The sequence below is a fragment of the Coturnix japonica genome, chromosome 21 (assembly GCF_054131305.1).
Source record: "Coturnix japonica strain WE chromosome 21, WE-NBRP24, whole genome shotgun sequence".
Taxonomy (NCBI): domain Eukaryota; kingdom Metazoa; phylum Chordata; class Aves; order Galliformes; family Phasianidae; genus Coturnix; species Coturnix japonica.
Window position 1 is genome coordinate 4,559,390 of NC_140683.1, and position 25,369 is coordinate 4,584,758.

The following is a 25,369-nucleotide window of genomic DNA, read 5'->3' on the forward strand; positions in this document are numbered from 1 at the left end:
GAGTGGCGTGTATCACCGCTGTCAGTGGTGTCTGTTCATCTGCAGCAGCAGTGAAATACAGCTTAATCCAGATCTGTTGGCATTGCAGTTGTGCTGATTGAGGAACCATGGCTATTTTAATATATTTTTTTGTTGTTGTAGTGTTTTCTGGAGCAGCTTTTAGCCAAGATAAAACGTAAGTAAAATGAATGCAGTGTTTACTGGACATGTTACTTGATTGTTGGGTGAATAGGTGCAGAATTTCAGTAGGGGCACTACAGCAGAGACTATCCAAAATCAACGTGTTCTCACAGCAAAACTCCCTGATGTGTGCTAACGCTGGAATAAGGGCTGATGCAGCTCTAAGTGCTCTATTTGCTGTCGGCGAAAGTGGTGGAGTCAACTCCTTCCCTGCAATGAGTTCTTAACATAATGACAAGATCAGTGTGGGAAAAAGCAATGCCTGTGCTCACTAGATTTTCTGTAGTGCCTGAAGACAGATATTATGCTGCAGGTTGGAGGAAAGCTCTTGTTAGAATGCGTATTTTGTGGTTGTATTCAGCAGTGCTTATTTTGATTCTTCTGTTAACAGTGGTGTGTAAGAAAGCAATCAGTCTAAGTGCTCTTGGAAGAAGATGAATGTTTATTGTTCAGCAGCACTTCGTATATATTTGAGATAGATTGTGTGCTCATGTATTGAAGCCTGGTTTGTGGTTTTGTGGAGTAATGCATACTTCAATTTATAAAGCACTGAAGGAATTAGAGTAATCCTACAGAAGTTTGCTCACATTTCCCTTTGCTGTAAATTGCCCCATTTATTTCAGTAAGAGCTTTGCTGGTGGGAAAACTATACAAGTGTGCTGTTTGTTATGTAACACTTTAAGGGTTCATTTGGGTTTGTTTTGGCAGCATCTACAGAAGTGAATTACAAATGGAAGTAAGAAACATGAAAGTATTGCTCCATTACCCCTTTATTTTTTGTATTTCATATACAGGTATGTCCTTACAGCACCAAAAGTCTTCCAAGTTGGGGCATCTGAGAAAGTCGTAGTTCAAGCTTTTGGCTATGTGAAGGAATTTGCAGTCAATCTTGCCTTAAGAAGCTTTCCAGATAAGCTTGTTACTTATTCTTCTGGCCACATGTCTTTAAATCCAGGCAACAACTTCCAAAGTTCTGTAACAGTAACAGTAAGGATTTATGGCTTTTCTTGACGTTTTTATGCTTGCATTTAGTTGGATGTCTTAAGAAAAGATTGTACTGAGTTTATGGTTGTTTAAAGTGGGAGGGGGAGCCTATGGCCTTCACTGCTCAGATTGCTCTGTGTAGTTTCTTTCAGTTTTCTTTGTCTGAAATTGGAATTATAGTGGATAAAGTTTGCATAGAGGAATGAAATCAAAACTAAACATTTAATCAAACTATTGCAGAAACATTATCATGTTCAGTAACATTAAAAAAAAATAAAGAGGAAGGAATGGAAGCATGTTTGGTCTGGACAAGATGCCTCATCTGAGTAAGTCAGAGTTTAACTAAGCTTCATCTTGTTTGGCACTGACAAGCTGCAGAGGGACTGAGGCATAACCATTAACACTGATGACCTGAGGCCAAGGGGGCAGGAAGCTCAACAGGTTTTACTGAAAGCTGACAACAGATTTTTGCTGAACTATGATCACTGGGGAGGTGTTAATCCAGGTGGTGCCTCCCAGGAGCCTCTTCTCACTCCACTTTCCCTTTCATCCAAACTCATCCCACTTCTTGACAAGAAATGGTGTAGAAAAACTAGTTGAAAAATATTTTAATATTCTTTAACTCTTCTCCCCCAGCTTCAGCCAACAGATTTAGGTGGCCCAGAGGACTCACTCAAGTATGTGTATTTGGAAGCTGTTTCTCCGCATTTCTCCGGTCTAAAAAAAATTCCTGTTTCCTATGAGAATGGATTTCTTTTTATTCACACAGACAAACCAGTGTATACTCCAGATCAGTCGGGTAAATAATGCTCGTTTCTCCTAGCTGGTATTTTATAAGCCAATGATATTATTATTACTTTTATAAGCCAATGATATTATTGCCAAGGAACTCAGATATGAATGTCCTTTAAGCTCTTGGCCCTGTTGTATTGCCATCAGCTACTATTTAACTTTTCAATCAGCAGAAAAATACTGTGAAATTTTGATCATATTGTAGAAATTAATAACTTCTCCCATTATCCTCTTTTCTGAGTCCTTACCTTCTCAGTTTTCCTGAGAACATACTAAAAATAATACATGTTTGTGTAGAAATAGTGATGACTGAATCCTTGGTTTCGTGTAGATGCAGGTTTTCTTGCTGCAGAAATGGTACTAAAGACAAAACTCTAATAAAGAAATAAGTTAAAAGTTTTAGGTTTGGTTGGTCTTGTTTTCTTGCTTTGTTTGTTTGTTTGTTTTGTTTGAATATCAACAGCGGTATGACCTTGTGATCTGTTGTACTGAATCTTGCAGTGAAAATCAGGGTTTACTCTCTGAACGACAAACTGCAGCCAGCTCACCGAGAAGCTGTCCTAACTATTGTGGTATGTTGTAATTTAATTTAATTTTGATAGTTCACAGATCACAAGAATAAGAATCCTACCTATATAGGAAATTGATGCTATGGATACACGAGAAAACTGATAGATAAATGTTTTTGCAGGTAGCCAGATATCTTTCAGAAGATCTAAATAGGACTTTGCACACTTAGATTTTTTTTCAGTGTTGTGATGTAAAGCTGTTACAGAATGGAGAAAAGAATAAGCACAAATGTTTCCTAGGGAGATAGTTTGTGGGAGAATTTTTATAACTTAAGATTTTCATACAATCGTTTATTTCATTTAAGATAGAAAAGTTATCAGTAGCTCCTGTGCTGTGTTGTTTGTTTGTTTAGCCACAATAGTTACCGTTCTTATAGGAACTTTCTAGAAACTGATGTCATGTTCAGGCTCCCACTAAGGTCACTGAATTAAGATTTTTCCTTTTGCTCACAATGATTTCTGCTAATTCTCTTCTGCTCTGTTTTCAAGGATCCAGACGGAGTGAAAGTGGATATCCTAGAAGAAAATGACTTTACTGGAATAGTTTCTTTTCCTGACTTCAAGATTCCTCCTAATCCCAAGTAAATACATTTAATATTCTTTGAAAACCTTTAGCATAATTCTGCCTTTTCTTAAAGGCTGTCAGCGTGTTTTTTGCTGATACACAGAGCGTGCGTAACTTGTAACTTGTTAATTTGTGACATTTCACATGATACGTTATAACCTTTTATATCCTTTTTAGTTGACTTCCAGATGAATTTTTGCCTGCTGAAGTGAAATTACAAGTTTACTGCCTTTATTTTCAAAAATATGAAATATCCTCGCTGTAATTAAAGAAAGTGAGAAGGTTTAGTGGGTGAAAATATTGATGGTAAAACTAAATGGCAGGTTTATCATGCTCAGTTATAAAGGAAGACTGGTAAAAACTAAAACTTTCTATTCTGGATATAGAAGTACTGTCAAAGATGTACAGATTCCAAGTAAGGGAAATGATGCCATTTCATACTTTCAAATCAGCAGCATTTTTCCAGTAAGATCCACACACAGAATACATGCCCCTACAGTTCTCCCTTTGGTCTTGAGAGGGTGCTGAAGATACACTGACTTGATGGATGCTAGCTTGAAAGGAATGTTTTCTGACCAATTTATTACTCATTAGCAAGTTAGCAATAATTTCAATCCATATACAAAATAATTTTGTATCCCTTTTGAAACTGAGTATCTGCTAACAGTAGACAGAATAGTTTCTATATTGGTGTTATAAAGCCAAAAGATTGCAGGAACTGGTTTTCTGTATGCTATTTAATGTAAGTTGTGCTTGTGCCTCAGTGCTGTAGTTGGAGAGAGAAGGACCCTAACAGAAGCCTGCATGACCCTTTGGAGCATTATTTCTCGATTACTGTGTTTCAAATAAATAGTAGAATCTTCTCAGAAAGGCACTGTACACATGCAAAAAGTCAGTGCCAAGTATTTTGAAGTGATTATTGATATGAATTATTGTTAAATAGCAATTATTTCATTTTCGATATTTTTTGTTTAATTTAAAATATATAGTTTGGTTGTTGATTTATTGTAGGTATGGAATTTGGAAGATCGAAGCGAAGTACAAGAAAATTTTCACAACTTCAGCTGTTGCAAAATTTGAAGTTAAAGAGTACGGTAAGTCATGCCTGAAATGTGAATCTTCATGTTTATGTGTTTTTTCCATGAGATTAGATAGGGCAGCCATGCAATACAGTGTAACAAAACTCACAAATACTTGAGGTAGCACAGCCTACTTGAACAGCTACAGGATGCAATATAGTGCCAAGTGGCAACATCAACTCAATATTGTACAGCTTACCTATAAATGGTTATTCTTCATGGTGCTGGTAATTTTGACATGGTTGCACTGATGCAAGAAGTGGAGATGGCAGAAACACATAACTTTGGGCTGTTTAACTTGTGTTGCACTGTGGAGAAGCTGACAGCTTTGTTTTTGGGCTATAATGTAATTCACATAATTTGAAACGTGATTCTCTGGTGTGCATGTACTGGTATGTTTCTGAGTACCTTTTGGTCATTGTTTAAAAACACATCAAAGTGCCTTTATTTTCTCCTCATTTTTTCAGCTATGCCAAGCTTTTCTATTGTCATAGAGCCAGAAAATAACTTCATTAGTTCTGATAAATTTGAGAACTTCAGGATTGCTGTGAAAGCTAGGTAAGGAAATCTGACTTTGATTTCTAAAAGGTGTGTATTTTAATTCTTTACTTCAAGAATAATTCTCTTATGTTGAGAAACTTCCTCTTTCCCAAGAAACCGTATCATTACAACCCTTTGAGCTCTGCTACAGAATTAAGTGAACTGCTTAAAAATTCTTATGAAGTGGTTATTTTTCAGTGTAGGCAGTTGTTTTCTACTCCTAGAAGGAAATGACCCTTCTTAAAAGTCCTGCTTTGTTGCAGCCATTAGGATGGAAATCTCAAAAACATGAATACTGGTTTTTATTCACAGCTATTTTTATAATAAAAAGCTTGCAAAGGCTGATGTTTTTCTACGTTTTGGAATAATTGAAGGAACTGAAAAAAGAATGATGCCTCGTGCAATGCTTGTAACTAAGGTAAGAAAAAGCAATACTAAACTGTGCAGACTTCACCCACTTGATTCAGGACTGATCCAATTCTACTGAGTCTGGGGAGGATGTGTCCCAAATCCTAGTTTGTGCCCACTGCTATTCAGTGTCAAATTTTCCTTTGTAATCCTTCATCAGCCACATAGAAATATACTTAACAAGAAAGTCAGAAGCAGCATCACCAACAGAATGTAACTGCAGTCTGGTTCATTTGTTCACTTGAGTGAATCTTTTGGCTGAAATTTCTGTGAAGTAAATTTTTTGCTGTCTATTACAAAACAGAAGCAATCAAACATAGGATCAGTGTAGTGTAATAGCAAATCACAATCAGAGACTGCTTCTCCTTTTCTCATTTAGTCTGCTCTTTTTTACTTAGTCATTGAGGAATTGTAAATGACATTATCTTTTCTAAATGAGGGGAGATATACCAGTGTTTGGCCAGCATGCAGATTTTGGAGCATGTGCTTTTGATTCATTAATCATTTATAATTCTAAGGAAGAAAGAATTCTTATTTGTTAAATTATTTGTTAAAAATGTCCACTCTGATTTTCTCTAAAAATACTGAGCAGAAACATGCTGAAAATAGAATTTACGTATAGTTTACCTATCTATTATTTCTAAGTTATTCACTGTAAATGAATAATTTTTATTTAATTTCTAGATCACAAATGGAATTGCTGAGATCAATTTTAACAGTAAGAAAGCAGTGAGTTCTTTAGGGTTTCAAAGCCTAGAAGAATTGGATGGGTCATATTTATACATTGTAGCATCGGTAGCAGAGTCTATGGGTAAGTTGCTTTCTGATTGGTTTCAATTGAAATTAATGGCCCTAGGATGTGATTATGTTAAGGGGTATGATATTTTGTTAGGTGGCCTCAGTGGTGAAGTGGAATTTTCTGGGGTCAAATATGCTGTATCTCCTTACACACTGAGTTTGATTGCTACTCCTCTCTTTATAAAGCCTGGACTTCCATTCTTCATTAAGGTTAGTTAAACTAAGTACTATTGCACATTACAACATAAAACCCATCGTGTCGTAGCCTTACTATTTTTTGTGAATATTACTGTAGATCTTTACACACTTTTGATTTCCATTGACTGTTGACATTTATTTTATTTGCTGTTGTAGAAGGTTAGCTGCTTGTTTTATGCCTGAAAAATGGCATTCTTGAAAGAAATATTTTCTGGTGAACAGGTGCAGGTGAAGGATACAGTGGATCACTTTGTTGGAAACATCCCTCTAATTATCACTGCAAAATCCTTTAGTCAGCAGATGGATGAGACAGAGTTGATTTCAGAAGGTTCCGAATCTGGGATAAGAGAAACAAACATAAATGATGGAACTGCTTTATTTGTTGTTAATATCCCATCAGATAGCAACCTACTGGAGTTTCAAGTGAGTTAAGTTCTTTCATTAATTTGTTTCTAAGAGGGTTTAATTGTATATTTTTTTCCAGTGTAGAGCAAATGCTAAGATTTTGCCCTCAACTGTTAGTTTATAAACCTAGAGATTGTTCCCATTAATCACTTATGAAACCTAAATGTTATAATAAAACATTACTTCTATATTTAATTGTGCTTGAAATTATTCTGAAACAAAATATCTCAGTTAATCACACAGTTATTTTATAGTACTCAGATGTTTTATTTAATAACTGAATTATGTGAACTAATCTGAGAGTGCTTATTTTGTTGTGTCATTTTCTGCTCTATTTATGTACATGCTTCTATACTACAATTTCTATTTGATTTTGTATTTATAAATATTTTTATTAAAGAAAGTGTAAGCCTTTAGTTGGCTTATTTTATTAATCTTTGTGAATAATGTATTACGAAATACTTTTAATATCATGCTTATTTTCTGAAGTGTATCTTGGTACTTAAGCTATCCAGAAGTCAGGGCACGCAGGTTTTATTTCCTTTTCTGCTACAGAATTTTGTGGGCATTTTATTATCTTTTCAGGTAAAAACTGCTGATCCACACCTTTCAGATGAAAACCAAGCAACCAAAACCTATGAAGCAAGAGTTTATTCATCCTTAAGTCAAAGCTATCTTTATATTGACTGGGCTTCAAACCACAAAATACTGAATGTAGGAGATTTCATAAGTATTAACATATATCCACGAAGTCGATACATTCATAATATAAATCACTACAGCTATTTGGTAAGTGTTGTTTCTGTATGAAATATTGAACTGTGACTAGATGTATTGTCCTAGGTGAAGGATCCCTTTGGCAGTCAGGATCTATCATCACCAGAGAATGCATGCAGTTCACACAACTGTTCAGAATATGTATACTGTCTTCTCCTATAAAAGTGCCAGTCCTGTAGTATTAACTTATTAGCAGATTTGTGTTTAAATTATATGTTAAAGTTATATTGTTTTGAATTCTCATCTGACGCAGGCTGGAATTATGAAGTAGTAGTGCTAATCTTGAGAGCTATTTCATGAGCTGAATCATCTAAGGAAAGGAAGACAAAGATACATAGAGACAGCAGCTGTTGTTACAGAATGTGGGAGAGAGCTGCCTTCCCTTGAACTAGACATGCTGGTGCTAAATGCGTTTTTGTGTGTGCTGGATTATACCTAAATGCAGAGTAATTATCATGTATGAAAGACATTCGACTTAAAATTTGTCATTTTTTGTTCTCCATCATCTTTTTATTACAGATCACGTCAAAAGGAAAGATAGTAAGCTTTGGAACTCAGAAGAGAATTAAAGACTTGGAATATGAACATCTGTCTCTTCAGATAACTCAAGAAATGGTTCCTTCAGCACGTCTTATTGTTTACTATATTGTGGGAGAAGAACCTGCTGAGTTAGTAGCTGATTCAGTTTGGCTAAATGTTGAACAGAAGTGTGGGAGTAGTCTTGATGTGAGTAGTAAAACAGGCACTGAAATTTGTGGGTGTGCATTCATGTTATGATCAGATTTTAACTTGGTATTATACAACTTCTTTAACACTTCCATGATGTGCTGAAATGTCAGCTTTCAGATGCATTTATTTTGAACTAGGTACTTTTAAGATTGCTAACATTTGTTTCTTGTTTATAGATTAAGTTGCTATCAAACGAAGAGACACATAAGCCAGCAGAAGTTGTATCCCTTAACATAAGAACACAATTCGATTCCTTTGTTGCTTTGTCATCTGTTGACAAGGCAATATATGGAGTAACAGGAAGAGGAAAGAAAGCAATGGAAAAAGTTAAGTAACAGCCCACTGTTACGTTTTGTGCCTTCAAAAAGCCTAAAAATAGAAATCTAGAATAAAATCTGTGAGTTTAATTTGTACGATTCCAAATTACAAACTTAATTCATTCACGATGTCTTGATTTCCAGTAAAAGTAAATTGTAATTTTAAAGTCAGATCTCAACAGTCTCAGAAACCCTCAGACTTGGACAAAAACAGGCTGCAGTGTCACAGAGCCACAGAGGCACAAAGACCGTATTTGCCTTTTTATTTCTTCCTATAATCTTTTCAGGCTATTTTTTTTATGGCATACTTTTAAAATGTCATGTCAGTTATGTTCAGTGGATTATAGAGGTTTTCAGTCCTTGTAGAATTTTAGATATATGTACACATTAAGTAAACATACATATAATTTGTCACTGAAATAATTCCAATCCTGTCATAAAATATAGCAGTTCTTTGACACCCCAGAAGAGTCAGAGTCAAAATACATCGATGTTTAATAGGGGAATATTTCAAAAAGTTTTAAACATGCTAGATTGAGTGTCAGAACTGTTATAAACACATTACTGCCTTGATTCTAATGTCTTATTAGCTCCGATGTGTGCCACAAGAGCATGACCATGTTAGTTCTGGTGGTTGAATTAGTTCAGTTTTCTTTTTAATGGTACGCTTCAGTGTATTGTGAAGACATTTTCCAGACTAAGGTTGCCTTTCTAATTCTCTCATTTATCATTTGATAGGTATGATCTGTTCCATATTTTAGTTAGATGCTGATGTATTTATTCCTCAGATAATGCTGAAACTGGAGAAGAGTGACCTTGGATGTGGTGCTGGAGGAGGACAAAACAATGTTGATGTATTTCGAATGGCTGGGCTTACATTTTTAACTAATGCAAATGCTGATGATTCAAATGAAGCAGGTATATTCCCTATATTCCCATATTCCCTGTTTTAAACATGAAATTAGGAATTTTCTTCCCTGAAATATTCTCTTGTGGCTCACAGTACACTGGAACTTAAAAAAAACAAACTTAATAGGAATGTATGAAATACAAAGTGGAGTTTTCAGGAAGAAAAGTATTATGGTTTGTGGGTTGGTTATTGTAACTGACTTATTTTTAAGAAAATTGAACAGTAAATTAAAACGTCTCCCAGTCTGTAATGTGACCTTAAGGATGTCTTCTGAAGTGGTTTGTGTTATTGTCAAAGAGGTCCTTTGTTTTGTACTTACTTGTGTTTTTTTGTTTTTCAAACAGGTGAAAAGTGCAATGAAGTTATAAGAACCAAACGGTCTGACTTCGAGGATCTAGTACTCAAAGAAGGTGTTTGAAAAGTTCTTGAAGATATATATTTTTGACAAAAGGGTCATGCCCATTACTAATCAAGAAAATGTGTTTGTGTAGTAGTTTAAATTATTTTTATTCATGTAATGTAATAAAGAGGGAGACTGACAAAGACGGAAGATAGCATTTAGTAGGACCCCCATTTATGAAGCATTTGCTCAATTTGAAATCAGCAAAATTCAGTACACACTGGAAATGTAGCATATGTGAAGGATTTCTTTTTATTTTCTGGGAAGGCATACATTGAAAACACACAGTTCTACCACACAGCAGTGACCACCTGCCAGTGGCCAAGGCTGATAGAACAGCTTTTGTCTGTTACATCTCATCATACTAAAAGCGCCTCAATTCAGAATTGTGATTAAGTGCATTTCTCCAGCTTTTTTAAAAACACATGTTCATGTTCCTCCTCAAATTTGCCAAATTCAGCAAATTGTAGAAGTAAGAGTAGTGTGGCTAATTAAAATGTGTTTGAAAATTAAAACTTTTTATTAAGGAAGGGAATTATTTTATTGCTATTGCAGCATCCAAATATAAACACGCAGGAATTCGAAACTGCTGTATGGATGGAGTAAAAGCTTATCCAATAACTGAGACTTGCAGTGATAGAGCTCGGCGAATTCAGAGTCATCCCAGGTGCATTTCAGCATTTGTAAGCTGCTGTGAATTTGCAAACAGACTGCGGGAAGAAGAACCTAGTAAGCTTCTAATATTGGCAAGAAAACGTAAGTAGAAGAGCTTTGACTCTTGTGTGGACATGCAGAGAAATATTTCTGGTAGAGTGTGAATAAACGTAGAGGTGACAACTTAGTTAATCTGTTAACCCTCTCTGATTGCCTCTCCTTTCAGAAGAAATTGTGCCAGTCTTCATAGATCTTGATTGTTTACACCCACAGAGGGGTGAGAGCAGTTGTTTGTTCTGATAGAACTGTTGGAGAGCTATATTCTATTCATCCATGTTTAGAACAAGCAGAAATCTGTTGTTCATGTGAAGAGGATGTTAATTTGAATGCTTAACTTGGAATTCTTTGCCTAGGCCTTAAAAAAAAAACAGTGGGTCAGTGGAAAGTGAAAAAACAATGGGTCTCAGGAAAGATCAGTGAGAATGTGAAATTTCTTGTCTTCCATTTTCTCCCTATTATTGCTTGTTAATAGGTTAATCTGTCTGGATATTGAATGGATGTCCACATGTATAAATAGATGAAGTGGAATAAACAGGCTCTTGATTTGGGTATTCGGGTACTTTTTTTTGTATCAGGACTAACCTGAGGCAAATAGGCTTCTAGAATATAGGATCATAAAAGAACAATAGAATGATTTTCGTGCCTTTAGTGGAAGGCTTTTGGTGAAAGTGTTTTGATTGTTTATTTTTTACTTGATTTACTCATCTTTTACAGAATTCGAGGCTCTCTTGGAACTAGACGAGGCAGAAGTTCGAAGCTATTTTCCTGAAAGCTGGTTATGGGAAGTTCATCAAGTTTCTTCACGGTACTACTTTTCTCAAGGAAATTACTAACATCATCAGGTTACTTTCTATGAAGTAAATTCTAAAGCTGAGATAACCTGTGTAGCTTTACACATGTTCACAGTATGTGCTAATATGCAGTATTGTGGAAGCACACTATTCCTGTTGTGTTGTTCTACATACAGGAGGTGCTGTCTGGCACCCAGATTGAGCCCCCTTTCCATTCATTTTTTACCTTGCTAAACAGCAGCTTCCATGAAGTCAGCTAAAAACAAGCTTATTCAATCAGAACCCAGACTTTCAGTTCCCTAAATATGCTCTCATCTTGCTTTTGACACTACAGTTCTCAGTGCACCTACTGTTTTTGTGTTGATCAGCTGTTGGTGTTAGCAAATAGTTAATGTATGGATGTGCTGATTGTAAAAGAAAAACACTTCCAAACACAGGTCAAAGACTTTGTCTGTCACTCTACCTGATTCGCTGACTACCTGGGAACTGCAAGGTGTTGGTATTTCTAATAAAGGTAGGTACTGCAACCCAGTTAAGTTGTAGCCAAAGAAATAGGTAATTTTTCAGTCAGGATTTTGTAAAGCCTCTCATTTTGGTTCCCACACATACTCTCAAATGTTCATTTTCTGGTTATAAAGGAGGAAAAGACAACATCAAAATGCATATTTTAGGGAAAGGAAATAATTTCTTGCTCTAAGCATAAAAATGGCAGTGCAAGAGAAAGGTTGGTCTAGCCTACTATCTTATATTTGATGGAGACCCATAATAAATAATTAAGAAAGAATGTGAAAACATCACGGATAGTGCGTGACTCTTCCATAGCACAGCTGTGGATCTACTATCAATAGCTTAGGAACCTGAGGAGAAGAAGAATCAGATTTTCCATTAAATATGGTATTTTATAGAGAAGAGTTTCTTTTAGTTTTGGGAATGAGTAGAAGGAGCAAAAAGGACTGCAATGTCAGCAGTATATGGAAGAAATGCACTTGGAAGTGAGTATGTAAAAGGAAGTATATGTGAAGAACCAGAAGTAAGAGCTTTTGAAAAAACAGGACTATTTCAAAGTATATTTTTAAAAACAATCTTCAGTAAAGGTGGCAAGAATGTGGTTTATCAGAAGAGAAGACAAGAGAGTGTGATTTTCTGTGTTTAATTTTCTTAGGTATTTGTGTTGCTGCGCCACTGGAAGTACAAGTTGTAAAAGACATCTTCCTTAGCATTTATGTTCCTTATTCTGTCGTGCGAGGAGAACAAATTGAATTAAAAGGATCCGTTTATAACCATAGAGCTTCTGCAATTAAGGTAATTTGTCACCCTGAATTTTATTGAAATATTAAGAAATAAAATGAGAAAAAGCACTTCCTCTATGAGTACCTAATATAAACAGATCTCTGGATCGAGTTTCTGTAGTCCTTCAGGAAGAGTTATGTATGCTCTGCTTTACTGTGTAATAGTAAAATATGATCATTAATCATTTAATTTCCAGCCATTCCACTGACTATGATGTTGTCATGGTTTTATGTAGCAAATTTGCTCCATAAAATGTATGTAAAGATATCTGTGATTCCCAGACGTTGCTAAGGAACATTTGTTGGTGTGTCTCTAGTGCAAATAGTAGTAATTCTGCAGTTAGTAGCACCAGTAATAGTTGTTCACTGTAGACAGAAATTGAGTATTACATTAATAGAATACTCAGTATGGTGTTTTAGTGACTTTTGTATTTCCCTTGTAGTTTGCCTGTTGTGAAGGTAAACATTTAAAATCTTTCAATGTTTCAGTTCTGTGTTAAAATAGCAACTGGGGAAGGAATCTGTTCTTCTGGAGATTCTGCGACTACTGGATCAAGGATGCACAATTGTAAAGTGAAGAATTTGGGTGCTGGTTCTTCATCGCCAATTGTCTTCAGAATTCTTCCTTTGGAATTAGGTCTTCACACCATCAACTTCACACTGCTGACAACTGGGAGCAGTGAAACTGTAGTTAAAACATTACGTGTAATGGTAAGAAATAAATGATTAATTCTGATTTTCATATTGATTCAGTTAATAAGAACAAAATATATTAAATCAATATATGAACATCGCTTTATTTTAATGTTATTATACTCCCATGTATCAGGTAACATCATAGCATTAATTGAGGTATATGCGGTGGAAAACTGTATGGCAAAGTATTTGAGAGTGTGAATTTTATACCTTGCATATAGAGATTGCCAGAAGAATACATATATATCTAATTGAATAAGCAAGGAAGATATGGAATTCCAAGTTACTTGGCTGAGATTTTCAACTGCTTTTTTGGAGGAGAATCTTATGCTTTCCTAAGCTTTCATTTAAATCTTTTGTTAAACTTTCTCAAAACTTTTGGGAAATAGACCACTAACTTAAATATATTACAGAACATGGAAGGAAAATTCAGCTGTACAGAAGGATCCAGAAGGCAACTAATGTATTTGTATATGTAACAGTGTTACTGTTTTCTGCTTCTTTCTTCTGAATGCTTACAGCCAGAAGGCATTAAAAAAGAACTTAATGCGGGTTTCACTTTGGATCCACAAGGTGTTTATGGTATGAAAATTGATTCTATGCATCTTCATATACTTTAATTACTTTCTGATTTTTTGGATTCTTGCAGTTATGATGCTCAAGTGTTTTGTAATATGAAAAGAATGGCGCTTCTCCTTCCTGACGTTCCTTGTTGGACATGTCCAGGGATGTCTTGTCCTTTCATTGGCTGACAAATCCAGCTCACAATAGCTAGTCTTTCAAATAATACATTATTTAGAAATAAAGCATTATGTATTTTTAAAAATACCATTTAATACTACATTTTTCTTAGTGTGCTTGAAAGCTGATTAACGGCTATGTTAATAATGAAGATGGAATGTATTCTCGTTTAATCACAGCTGATTTATAAACTCAAAGATGATATTTTCTGTTAATGGTAAAGTCAAAATTACAATTACAGTGCTTGCATCTGTTCTTTTTCAGCAGTTAATACTATTTGCATGTATATTTCTACTTTTCATGTCACTGTAGTTATTTTTGTTGCTGTCTTAAATAGTTGAAACATTTAAATCCAACTGATTTATCTTAATTCTCTACTGATTTAGATTTTGCTGTGTGTTATGTATTCATCTTCCCTTGTAGGTTCAATCAAGAGACGACAGGAATTTCGTTATAAAGTTCCACTAAACCTGGTCCCTAAAACAAAAATTGATAGAAGTGTCAGTGTAAAAGGTAACTTGTATTGAAGTTTTTGGTCTTCTATTGGTCTGTGTTTAAATTCTGCACTTGGATTTGCTTTCCTGATCATTCATTTAAGTCAGTTTTGTTATTGTTCTTTCCACAGGACATCTCATGGGTGAAGTAATTGCCACAGTCCTCAGTCCTGAAGGTCTTAGTATTCTTACAACTCTGCCAAAGGGCAGTGCAGAGGCAGAGCTCATGAGTATTGCCCCAGTATTTTATGTGTTTCATTATCTGGAAGCATCGAACAACTGGCGTGTGCTGGGTCCTGAAACCTTAACGTCAAGAACTCAAATGAGGAGGAAGATGAAAGAAGGTAGAAAAATATAACTTCTCTTGCTTCAGAATTCTAGATCTTTATCGACTTTGCTGAGTAAGAAAGGTAATATATCTGAGTGAGCAGATATAATTGTAATGTGTCTTTTTGTAATTTTCTTTCTGCCTAATATATCCCCTAGGAATTGTAAGCGTCTTGTCATTCAGAAATTCTGACTTCTCATACAGCATGTGGAAGAACAGGAAAGCTAGCACATGGTGAGTTCGAAGTCTTTGGATCTGTATGAATGGAAAAGGCTTGATTCAGACCTTGGCTTTCATGCTATAGCTTATTTTTTAAAGGATGATATTTTCAAATAGGACATGTAGCATCATAGTGAGTTCATATCCTGAAGCATGGTATTTAATCCCTATTATAAAATTATTTATGACTAATTATTGTCAATTTGTTAAGTTAAATTTAAAATTCTTCTGCAATATCTCTTGGAACTGTGGGAGTATATTACATACCTAAATCATAAATAATGTAAATTTGCCTAATCTGTAGCAATTTGATAGTATCTGCAAATGAGAACAAAAATAATATATTGGATTTCTTCATCAGGTTGACAGCTTTTGCTTTAAGGATTCTTGGACAAGTTAATCAATATATAAACCTTGATCAAATTTCTGTTTGTAATTCACTTCTGTGGTTGATTGATAACTGCCAAATGCCAGATGGGTCATTCAGAGAATTTTCAGATTATCAACCAGTGAAACTACAGGTATGAAAATTGGATGTTTACTGTGTATGTAGAACAGGCACTGAAGTTACAGAAAGTGCAATGTATTCCAGGCTGCATTTCACCAGAAATCCAGTCAGGAGAATTTTGCCAATTTTACCTCTTTGTAACTAATTTAAAGAACAGTACATTACAAACTTTCTTGTCTTCCCACTAAAAGTAGCTGTGTGATGATTCTTAATGTTTAGAAAAAATAAATGCATTGCTTCATTTTACAATATAATAGGCCTGGCTTGACAATAAATATGTTTAGGTCTCTTTTACTAATGAGCTCTTACCTACAAGAGAGTCAACGTATTTTCAGGTAAAATCAAATTGATATTTCATACAGGATTTTCAATTTATTTCCTCACTTAAAACATAAAAAGTTGCAATTATTTAGATGAACTATTACTTCTATTTATTATATTTGCATATTTTATTTTCTAGGGTACATTACCCACAGAAGCTAAAGAAAAATCTTTGTATCTCACAGCATTTTCTGTCATTGGCATTGAAAAATCAATTAAAATATGCCCTACTCAGGTAAATAATGTCTTTAATTCTGCCTGCAGTCATGTTCCTGGATTCTGATTTCTTCCATTTGCTGTAGCATTTGTTCAAAGAAATCAACAGACTTTTTTACAGTGCCAGAGGTTAAAATTTAGTTGCTTTCAAAGTTGTTAAAAGAACAACAATAGAATTCTAGATCACTTTATGGCAAATTGTAGAAAATACTACGTTATCCTATATTGTCTTGATAGATGTGTGTAACAGATGTATCTAAACATACATTGTATATATAATATACATATTCACACGTATATAAATGTCTTATACATGTAAGCTGTAGTCTGTTTATTTTTTCAGAGAATCCATGATGCTAAAAATAAGGCAGGAGATTATTTGTTGAGAAATTCACACTCTGCTCAAAGCCCCTTTACGATGGCAATAATTTCATATGCTTTAGCTCTTGTGGATTTGAATCATCAGGCTGCAAGGTCACTGTTCTCTGCTCTGAAGAGGGAGGCATCTGTCATAGGTATTTCTTATTAAATTCTCTCAAAGTGTGTATCAAACTTGATCCTCAAGTAAGTTGTTCCTTTTATCATCAGCTTCTAGAGTAAATATCATTTAGAAGCATAAGAGGAGTGTATTTTCATCTCTTGTTATATGCAGGGAGAGAATCTCCTTTTCTTCTTGACCTGCATAAACAACTTGAAACCTTTCTTCTATACTTTTGTAGGTGATCCTCCTATCTATCGCTTTTGGAAAGATGGTTTTAAAACATCAGACCTATATGCTCCCAGCTCTGTTACTGCACAAATGGTTGAAACTACAGCATATGCTTTGCTTACTGCTTTGTTAAGAGGAGACAAGAACTATGCTGATCCAATCATCAAGTGGTTGTCTGAAGAACAAAGATATGGTGGTGGATTTTACTCAACTCAGGTGAGCTTCTAAATAGTTCGTTCCCATTCCTCAAGTGCCAAAATCTGAGAAACCTTAAGAGAATAATATCATTAGATGGCCCTGCTTGACAACTTCAGTATACACAACAAATGTCTGTGAAGCCAGTATTGAACAGCTCTCATGCCATGGTTTTCTTTGTCTCTGGGAAATACAACTTTTCTTGCAAAGTTCATTATGAACAGAAATTTGCAAGCTGATTCCACTGATTTGAGATAAATGGAATGAAAGGAGGCCAGGAAATTTTTCCCAAGTCTGTTATAAAACAGAATATTTCATTTTGTGACATTTTTTCTTGTTTCCACCTCCCCCTCCCCGCCCCCCCAAAATAAAAAAAAAAAAAAAAAATTAAGAAAGAGATATGCAGTGTAAGAGAGTATATGTTTTTTTCCTATGTAAAAATTGTATTGCAATAGAGTGGAGTAGTTCAGTTGGGAGGGATCTGTGAAGACCTTTGAGTCCAATTGCCTGACCACTTCAGGGCTAACCAGGTGCCTGAATGCCTCTTTAACACTGGCACTCTTTGTCATTGACCACCTCTCTAGGAAGCCTGTAGTGGTCATACTACATAGAACATTCCAGTTCATACAAGACTTTGTATGAAAGTACAAAGTCTTTTCAAATTACTGAGAAGTAAGAACAAATTTGAGAGAGAAAATGGAGAGAGAAAATGTCTGGTGTTTGTTATTTACTGTTTGCTTACTGTTAGCTTACCACTGTGTTGAAGGTACTATCACGCTGCGTAATCTCTGCAGCAGGTAATGGTTACCAATGTATGCCATCCTGTTTAAACTGCAGAAAACGAATTGCTTTGTGAAAAAAAAAAAAAAATCTTTAGTTTGTATTTTTGTAAGTAACTCTTTCAAATAATTTGCTGACAGGATACTGTGAATGCTCTTGAGGCCTTGACTGAATATTCCCTTCTTGTCAAACGGCTTCATCTGGACATGGGTGTTAAGGTTGCATACAGAAATCATGGAGATCTTCATCTATTTAAACTGACAGAAGATAATTTTGTGGGAAGAGCTCTGGCAGTGAGTGAATGGAATCTCTTCTGAAAAGTCTAAGCAGAATTCTGTATAATTTGTTAAGTAGTTCTGTGAACTAGATTAGCTTTAACTTTTGATAAACTGATATTAATATGACATAGACAGTGTTATGAGGAATTTGCTTATCTGCTACATTTAATCATTTTATGTGCTTTTTAATGTATAACTTGTCTCTGCTTATTCCTGTGAAGTTCTTGTGGTTTTGTTTTTGTAGAAGCTGTTTGTGGCTTTAATTTGTATTTGAATATAGAAAAGACAAGCAGTTCATTTGGCTTTGATTATATTCTTTACTATTATCTTTATATTTATTCTTTACTATTTATCTTTATATTTAACACCAACCCCTAGGTACCTTTGGAGGATGACATATATGTAAGCACTGGCAGCAGCACTGGCATCGCTACAGTGAATGTAAGTATGCAACCAATTTTTATATGGTATCTCTTGTTTGTTAATGTGAATGCTGAAAAGGAAAATGCAGCTTTTCCACTTGTTGCACTTACTTTTAGACTTCAGGGATGGATGTCATCTTGGCTATGTTTTGTGCTGAGCTGATGTACCATGATCTATGGACTTGTATTTACATTCATAAAACAATCAGGGCTTGTTCATATAGTACTTTTAGTCTTCTAAACACCACCAGCAAGAGTTGGTTTGGTGTTTCTTGAGAGCGCCACATTTGTTTATGTGCTGATCATTTACTCATTCTGGTGTGTGTTCACCAAAAGTAATCATGCTGTACAAACCTGATTTTACTTGTCTCATAATCCTCTAACTCCACTGTGTCAATTTTCAGTTTTGTATGCCATGTTTGAACATTGTTTACTGTTTCTATATTCTCTTACTTGTTTGTAGGTAAGGACAGTATATAATGTAATGGGCACTTCTGAAGAGTCATGTAACTTTGAATTGAAGATAGCTCCAAAGACAGATGATGGTAAAGAGTTAATATGGTTTCAAATATTGCTGACTGGGTCAGTGCAGAGGTGGGGGAAGCTTGTTTTGTTTGACAATGTGCTTTTTATTAGGAATGATATTAATGAATTCTTCCACTGGAAAACAAATTACTAGAAGCTTTTTTTTGCCCTTTGAAACCATTGTCTTTTTGTGAATGGAAATATTTTTGATGTATTTATGTTATTGCATTTTTACTCATTCATAGAAGTGCTATTAGAATGGAGACAGTGAGAAATATAAATTTCTAGCAGAAGAAAGAAATATAATAGGAGAGTGGTTTGTGGTAAATTCTGTGAGGTGCTGAGACTTGTAATCCAGCAACAGTGGGGTGTATAGATGCATTGTGAGCTTTTGCTATGAAGTAGTTTTAACAACTTCAGTACATGATAAATCACATTAAGCATTAAAGCTGACATTTTATCCAAATTATAAAATATTTTGGTATTATATGCTTGTGACTAGACAATGTGTTCATATGAAAAATAGCTACCAAAACAGTTTTAAAAGCTCTCTTTCAATTATGAGAATAGTTTACAAGAATTTGGGGTTGCTATTTCTGAAGAGTTTTAAAATCACTTCTTTGACTCTACTTGATTTAAAAGGTTACAGAGGAGTAGATGGTGAGCCACTTGGGCGCTTAGAGGCTTGTGCGAAGTAAGTACAGCTGGCGGGGGTTAGTTGGGTAGTTTGTTATTATTTCTGCAGTGATTGAGCCAATGTTTTACTTTTAAATGTTTCATTTAAACTCAATTCTGGTTTAAAACATCCTGGATTGATGAACATTCAACACTCCTATTTGCAAAGGTGCAATTCCCAGATGTTAAGGAATTTGAGAAGAGCAAGGAAATATATTGTGGCTCTATGTATACATAGTGAAATTACTCTGAGAGTGTTATACAGACCTTCTGCTCATATATATATATATATATATATATATAGTTATTGTTTTAATGTCACATTAATTGACATACTTACATTCAAATCTTTTTTCAAGAGTGAGATTAAAATGTACTTATCTGCTAATTCTCCCATGTTAATAATTACATCTGGTCTTCTGATCTTCTTTTCTTCATTTTTCTTCTCTATGCATTTGTGTAAAAAGTCTTAGAAACAAAAGTCATTATTCTTTTGGGAAATGGTCTTTTAAGTATGTTAACTTACATAAGTCTGAAATGATTCATTGGTGTTATGAATGTTGACAGAATTTTCCTTGGGATTTTCTGAGATGGCAGATTGAAGTTTATTTTTAGCTTCAGTTGTGTTTAACTAATTTTATTTTTAATATATTTTAGGTACAGGCCCCGCACAAGGGAGCCACAGTCAGGATCTGCTCATGTGGTAATGGACATAAGTTTGGTTAGTGGTTTGGAAGCAAATACAGAAGACTTATCTACTGTAAGTATTAAAGAACACCTTCCTTTTGCTGGAGAATTTTCTGACAGAAATGTGATACTGTTCTTCATCTCTCTCTGTTAGACTAGTAGTACAGATTTGTATCATTGTATTCTTATTACTGCAAAGTACTTCTAATGCAGATGAGAATAGTCTAAGTATGGAGTCTGGATTTTCAGTAGAGTCAGATCACATTCCTTTAACTGGTCAGAAGCCGGACATCTAACTAAAGCTTATAATACAGGCTCCCCCTGTGATCAGTGGAAAGAGAAAAGTGAATAGAGAGTGGCTGCCATTTGTATTAGGATGATATTAATCCATATCTGGATATGTTTTATCTGCTAAATGTAGAGAGGATTCTTGGTGTTCACTCCTAACTATTAGTTGGCTGAAGTCTGTGTGATGAATCTCCACTGTAGCATCTGTCCACCTCATACTGCAAGATAAAGACACACCGAGTGATAGGATTTAAATGGGATGCTAGAAATCAGGTATCCCTATAAAGACAGTTGGCTTTGTAACTGTTATCTTCATGCAATGTGTAAAAGGATAAAAAAAAAGTGAGAGTATAAGCATTATAAGAGGCAACCTAGAAACAGCTTTTTAAGTATCAAAATTGTGTAAAAGCTACTGATTAAAAAAATCTTCAAGACCATCCAGAAAACTTTATCTTTTTTTTTTCTGTTTTTCTTCCCTACAGCTTGCAAGTGGAGTTGATCAGTTGATAGCTGACTATGAGATAAAAGATGGGCATGTTATTCTGCAGATAGATTCTGTATGTTACCATGTTTCCTCTTTCATAACTGTAAGAACAAATTTAACTCTGTGTTTCCTTTTTAGAGCTTCTTCATTCATGTGTCTTTCAAATAGGTGCCAGCTGACCGCTTCCTCTGTGTTGGGTTCCGAATAAGTCAGCTTTTCCATGCTGGAATGCTAAATCCTGGCACATTCACTGTATATGAGTATCACGCACCTGGTATGTATTCCATGTCTTCAGACTCATGCTTCTTAGCTCTTTATTCCTTTTTTGAAGGCTACCTTTTCCCTTCTTCAATAGCTTTCTAATCCTTGTTATTTTAAGTGCAGGTAATTTCTGACTCACAAAATTACTGTGCTGTTTTCTTGCTTTCTCTATATTTATTTATTATATCTTTTTGGGTCTTTTAGATAAAAGATGCACTGTATTTTATAACCCATATGGAAATGAAAAACTTGTGAGGTTGTGTGAAGGAGATGAATGCAAATGCATGGAAGGTAAGCTTTTTAAAAGATGTTCTATTTCATTTGGTGGGAAAATCCTCTTAAGAGTGCAGCTATCTATCCTCTAAAATTATACAATATATTATATTATATTATACAGTATTAAAAAACAAAACCACACACCACATATATTGGTACACCGTGCACTCCCATAGTTATAGTGTTCCTTGGTTACAGTAGATTATCTGAATCAGGTGAAAGCTCATTATGTTTTTTGGGAGGACATGTGATGACACTGTCTTAACTGTTTGTTTTTATCTTCTCCTTCCATGTAGCTGAGTGTGGCAAAGTACAAGAAAGACTGGATCGGTCAATAACTGCTGATACCAGGAGAGAAGTTGCATGCCAGAATGATATTGCATATGGTAATATTTGAACTGCTATTACTTATTTCTCATACTTTTACTAAAATTTAATATATTTAAGAGGCATGGACATGACACTAAGAGACATGGGTCAGTGATAGAACTCAGTGGGTGAGGTTGATGGTTGGACTTGATGATCCTGTAGGTCTTTTCCAATCTAGAAGATTCTGCATGACTTTGGGTTTAGGAGAAATTGCGGATCATCAGATAAGAGCCAAACAGTGTACAGCTATAGTCATAATTTTATCAGAAATTAATGTAAAGGGACTCTGTATTTCCTACCTGAAAATTAGAACATGCTGCTGGAAGAGGGAATAAAACACCTTTGGTTTGTGTTCTTTCACAGTTTACAAAGTGAAAATCTTATCTCGAAGTGAAGAAGGTTACTTTGTAAAGTATTCTGCAACTATTCTTGATTTATACAAAAGAGGTCAGTGTCCTATTTTTAATCCGTGTAACTATTTCACTTAGATCAAGTGCTGTTTGGTTAATAATGCTGAAGCAGATGACAGAAATCAAGAGTCAAACCCAGTCATTTCAGGAGAGTAAAAAGCCCTACCCTCAAACACAGACTTTGAACATTCTTGTCCTAAGAAGAGCAGTCTTTGCAGGATGTTTTTAAACAGTTTATTATAGCTGTTAACAGACCTAAACTGTAATCAGTGGTAAAACAAGATGGACATATTCCTGCAGTTTTTCACCCATATTTTGTCTGAGTTTAATCAACCAGTAAGTCGTTATAATTAATAGAAAATTATTTAATTTGTACGAGGTTTGTTTACCATTCTATTTCATTTAGTAATAATTTGCAGGGAACATGTTTTATATCAACAAATCTTCCTCTTACATAGTAAGTGGCAAATAGCTCGCTATGCCATACCATAGAACACGTCAGTGTTTTCTAACACATCTGTGATGGGAAATTCTTCTTATGTACTTTTCAATTTCTTAACGTTGTACTTCAGGACAGGCTTTTGCTCAAAAAAATAATGAAGTTACCTTTGTTAAAAAGAAGTCCTGTACTGATGTTGAGCTGAGCCCAGGAACGCAATATTTGATCATGGGAAAAGAAGCCTTAAAGATAAACATTGGTTACAGTTTCAGGTAAGAAACTTCCATCAGGATGTGCTGTGCTGTCAAGTGGCAAGTTTCTGTATGTAATAAATTTCATGTAGTGTATAATGTGTTTTTTTAAGTATCAGTTCAACCAGCAGCCAGTCACCCAATATGTTTTCAGATATGTAAATTTAAAATAGAGTTACGAACACAAAACAATCTATTTCTTGTTATATTTCTTTTTCTATCTGATGGTTTTGTTCTCAAATCTTACTTTAAAATAGGAGCATTTTGTGTTGTTGGTTTTGTTGTTGTTTTTCTTTTAGGTTCCAGTATCCTTTGGACTCCAGCACATGGATTGAGTGGTGGCCTTTGAATACAGCATGTACATTTTGTCAGGAGTTTTTAAACAGAATGGAAGACTTTGTTGAAGATCTCATCATCAGTGGCTGTTGATCTATGCGGAGAATTTTTTTAATTAAAAATACAGATCACATCTCATTAAAAATTTCTCAGTTGTTTAGTAGTTCTTCTAGAACTTAACTGTTGTGGTTATTCACCTTCAAAAAGACTCTTGGCTTGTATTTTGTAGCCATTTTCTTATTACATGGTAATTTTCAAGGTATATTTTTTTTTAGCTTGGATGGGAGAATAATGCTGAAGACTTCAAAGACATTTGAGATCAGGTGAAGCGAAGAGGAATGACTGTAAAAATGACATGGAAAAGACACGTAGCAAAAATGCCTTCGAACATTGAAATCCAATGTCTTGTTACAACAACCCTGCCTTCAGCACACACACTAAAAAAGGCAAAATAAAATGGCTCATTAAATGATTTTGTTAAAGCTTTAAGTTGCTAAAACTTTAATTTTCATTGTCTTAGACCCACAGATGACAGAATCTTGCTTTTTTTAAATCTATGCAAGTATCCAAGCACTTAACATTTTTCATTCAACATTTGGACTGAGTAACAGATGTTTAAATTAAGCAATGTTGAAGGTTTACTAAGTTAAGAAATTACAGATCATTCCAGTCCATTTATTTTAACAATGCATTGAAACACTGCAGTGCATCTCAGGCAAACAGCTCCCACTCCCTGCGACAGAAAGCAGCCATTTTAGAAACCTACCGTTCATATTCAATAGGCTGAAACTGTTACAGGCTCTTTGCTTTTTGTAGCTAAACAAACTCAATTTATCATGCTAAGAAACAGTCAATATGGCCTTCAGTGTACCTGGCAATGTTTCGGTTATGAACTTACAAATACTTGCATTGAAGATAGTTACTTGCAAATTATTTTGCCTTAGTATGAGAAAATCTCCTTGAAATAATGCAAACTTTGTTAGTCCTTGTTAGTCTAGTGAATGAAAAATGGCAGTGTTAAATCAAGGCTAAAAAGAGACTGTTACGATAATAAGTCAAGCATGTGGTACAGGGAAATCTCACTCTGAGAGAGCTTGGATTCAGGGCTTCCCCTTGTTGCTGATGAGCTAAGAATTTCAGTCATGGTAAGTGCTCTCTAGAGAGGCTGTTACATGATATATCAGAACCAACCTTGAATATGTTTGATGTTCTTGTACATGATGGTTTATTTTTTTTCCTGTTAGTGTTGGTATGTCATCCATGTGTGTAGAGAAAATAGAATGTTTAAATACTTGTATTTCTTGCAGCTTCTATTTTAGGAAGACCAAATTTTGGATATTAACGCTGCAGCCTTGATAAAGATTGAACAATTATGGCAGCACGTAACAGCACTATAATTTATATTACAGTAACGTGTAAAACTGAAGTGGAATTTTTTGTATTTGTAATGGAAGAGAGCTCAGTGTTAATTTAAAGTCTGCCCAGCTATGTCTGTGGCATTGAATCATGCATAATATCTCATTTTCCAGATAGGTACAGCTGTTCATCCTTAGTTTTCTCACCATGCTTCTTTAGTTTTGAAAGTCCTTTTGCTAGCAAACATCACTCCCCTTTTTACTTAGGCATCCATGTACCTTAAACAAAGGAATACACACAGCTTTTTGCCTCTGTGATAGAAACAGTAGAGGGAGTGCAAGAACACAGTTTTTGTGCAGGTCCTGTAAACATTGGTGCTTTATCCCTCACTCCTTAAAAAAAAAAAAGAACTTTTAAAAGACATTCTTCAAATGTCCAACCACTGAAAATGCTGTACCCTGTTTCCTAGTGAATGGAAAACACGCACTTTACTGTATACTCTGAAGTTGATTTTGTGTCACTAAGAAAAACCACTTTCACCTCCGTAGAGATCTTCGTCATTGAATTCAGCTGTGAGACGGGAGCTGTCATCTCTGGGATTCCTGGACTGCCTTTGCCTGTATTACATTTGGGTCTGTGGGACAGTGCCCGGGCAGGGGA

The 25,369-nt window shown here is 35.0% G+C and overlaps 1 protein-coding gene across 1 annotated transcript; it reads left to right on the forward strand.

Annotated features, from left to right (window-relative positions):
* C5 (complement C5) lies at positions 1–23,498 on the forward strand. Its single transcript, XM_032448136.2, has 41 exons — positions 1–175; positions 975–1,167; positions 1,801–1,963; positions 2,458–2,528; positions 3,015–3,106; positions 4,102–4,184; positions 4,637–4,727; positions 5,022–5,127; positions 5,802–5,928; positions 6,010–6,125; positions 6,336–6,536; positions 7,104–7,307; positions 7,815–8,021; positions 8,201–8,350; positions 9,130–9,259; positions 9,596–9,661; positions 10,207–10,407; positions 11,080–11,170; positions 11,594–11,670; positions 12,319–12,458; positions 12,935–13,156; positions 13,663–13,723; positions 14,306–14,395; positions 14,508–14,720; positions 14,863–14,938; positions 15,285–15,444; positions 15,892–15,987; positions 16,312–16,483; positions 16,688–16,893; positions 17,793–17,945; positions 18,309–18,371; positions 18,816–18,897; positions 19,520–19,571; positions 20,210–20,312; positions 21,010–21,084; positions 21,180–21,285; positions 21,477–21,563; positions 21,845–21,934; positions 22,281–22,364; positions 22,900–23,038; positions 23,317–23,498. The coding sequence occupies exons 1-41, from the start codon at positions 108–110 to the stop codon at positions 23,444–23,446; spliced, it is 5,037 nt and encodes a 1,678-aa protein (XP_032304027.2). The 5' UTR covers positions 1–107; the 3' UTR covers positions 23,447–23,498.
* The last annotated feature ends 1,871 nt before the right edge of the window (positions 23,499–25,369 follow it).

Excerpts from the sequence above, each read along its gene's own strand:
- C5 (XM_032448136.2), top strand. The coding sequence starts at position 108 with ATGGCTATTTTAATATATTTTTTTGTTGTTGTAGTGTTTTCTGGAGCA. Across the intron at positions 11,171-11,593 it reads GTTCATCAAGTTTCTTCACG|GTCAAAGACTTTGTCTGTCA; the intron begins GTACTACTTTTC and ends TTCCAAACACAG. Across the intron at positions 21,286-21,476 it reads ATATGAGTATCACGCACCTG|ATAAAAGATGCACTGTATTT; the intron begins GTATGTATTCCA and ends TGGGTCTTTTAG.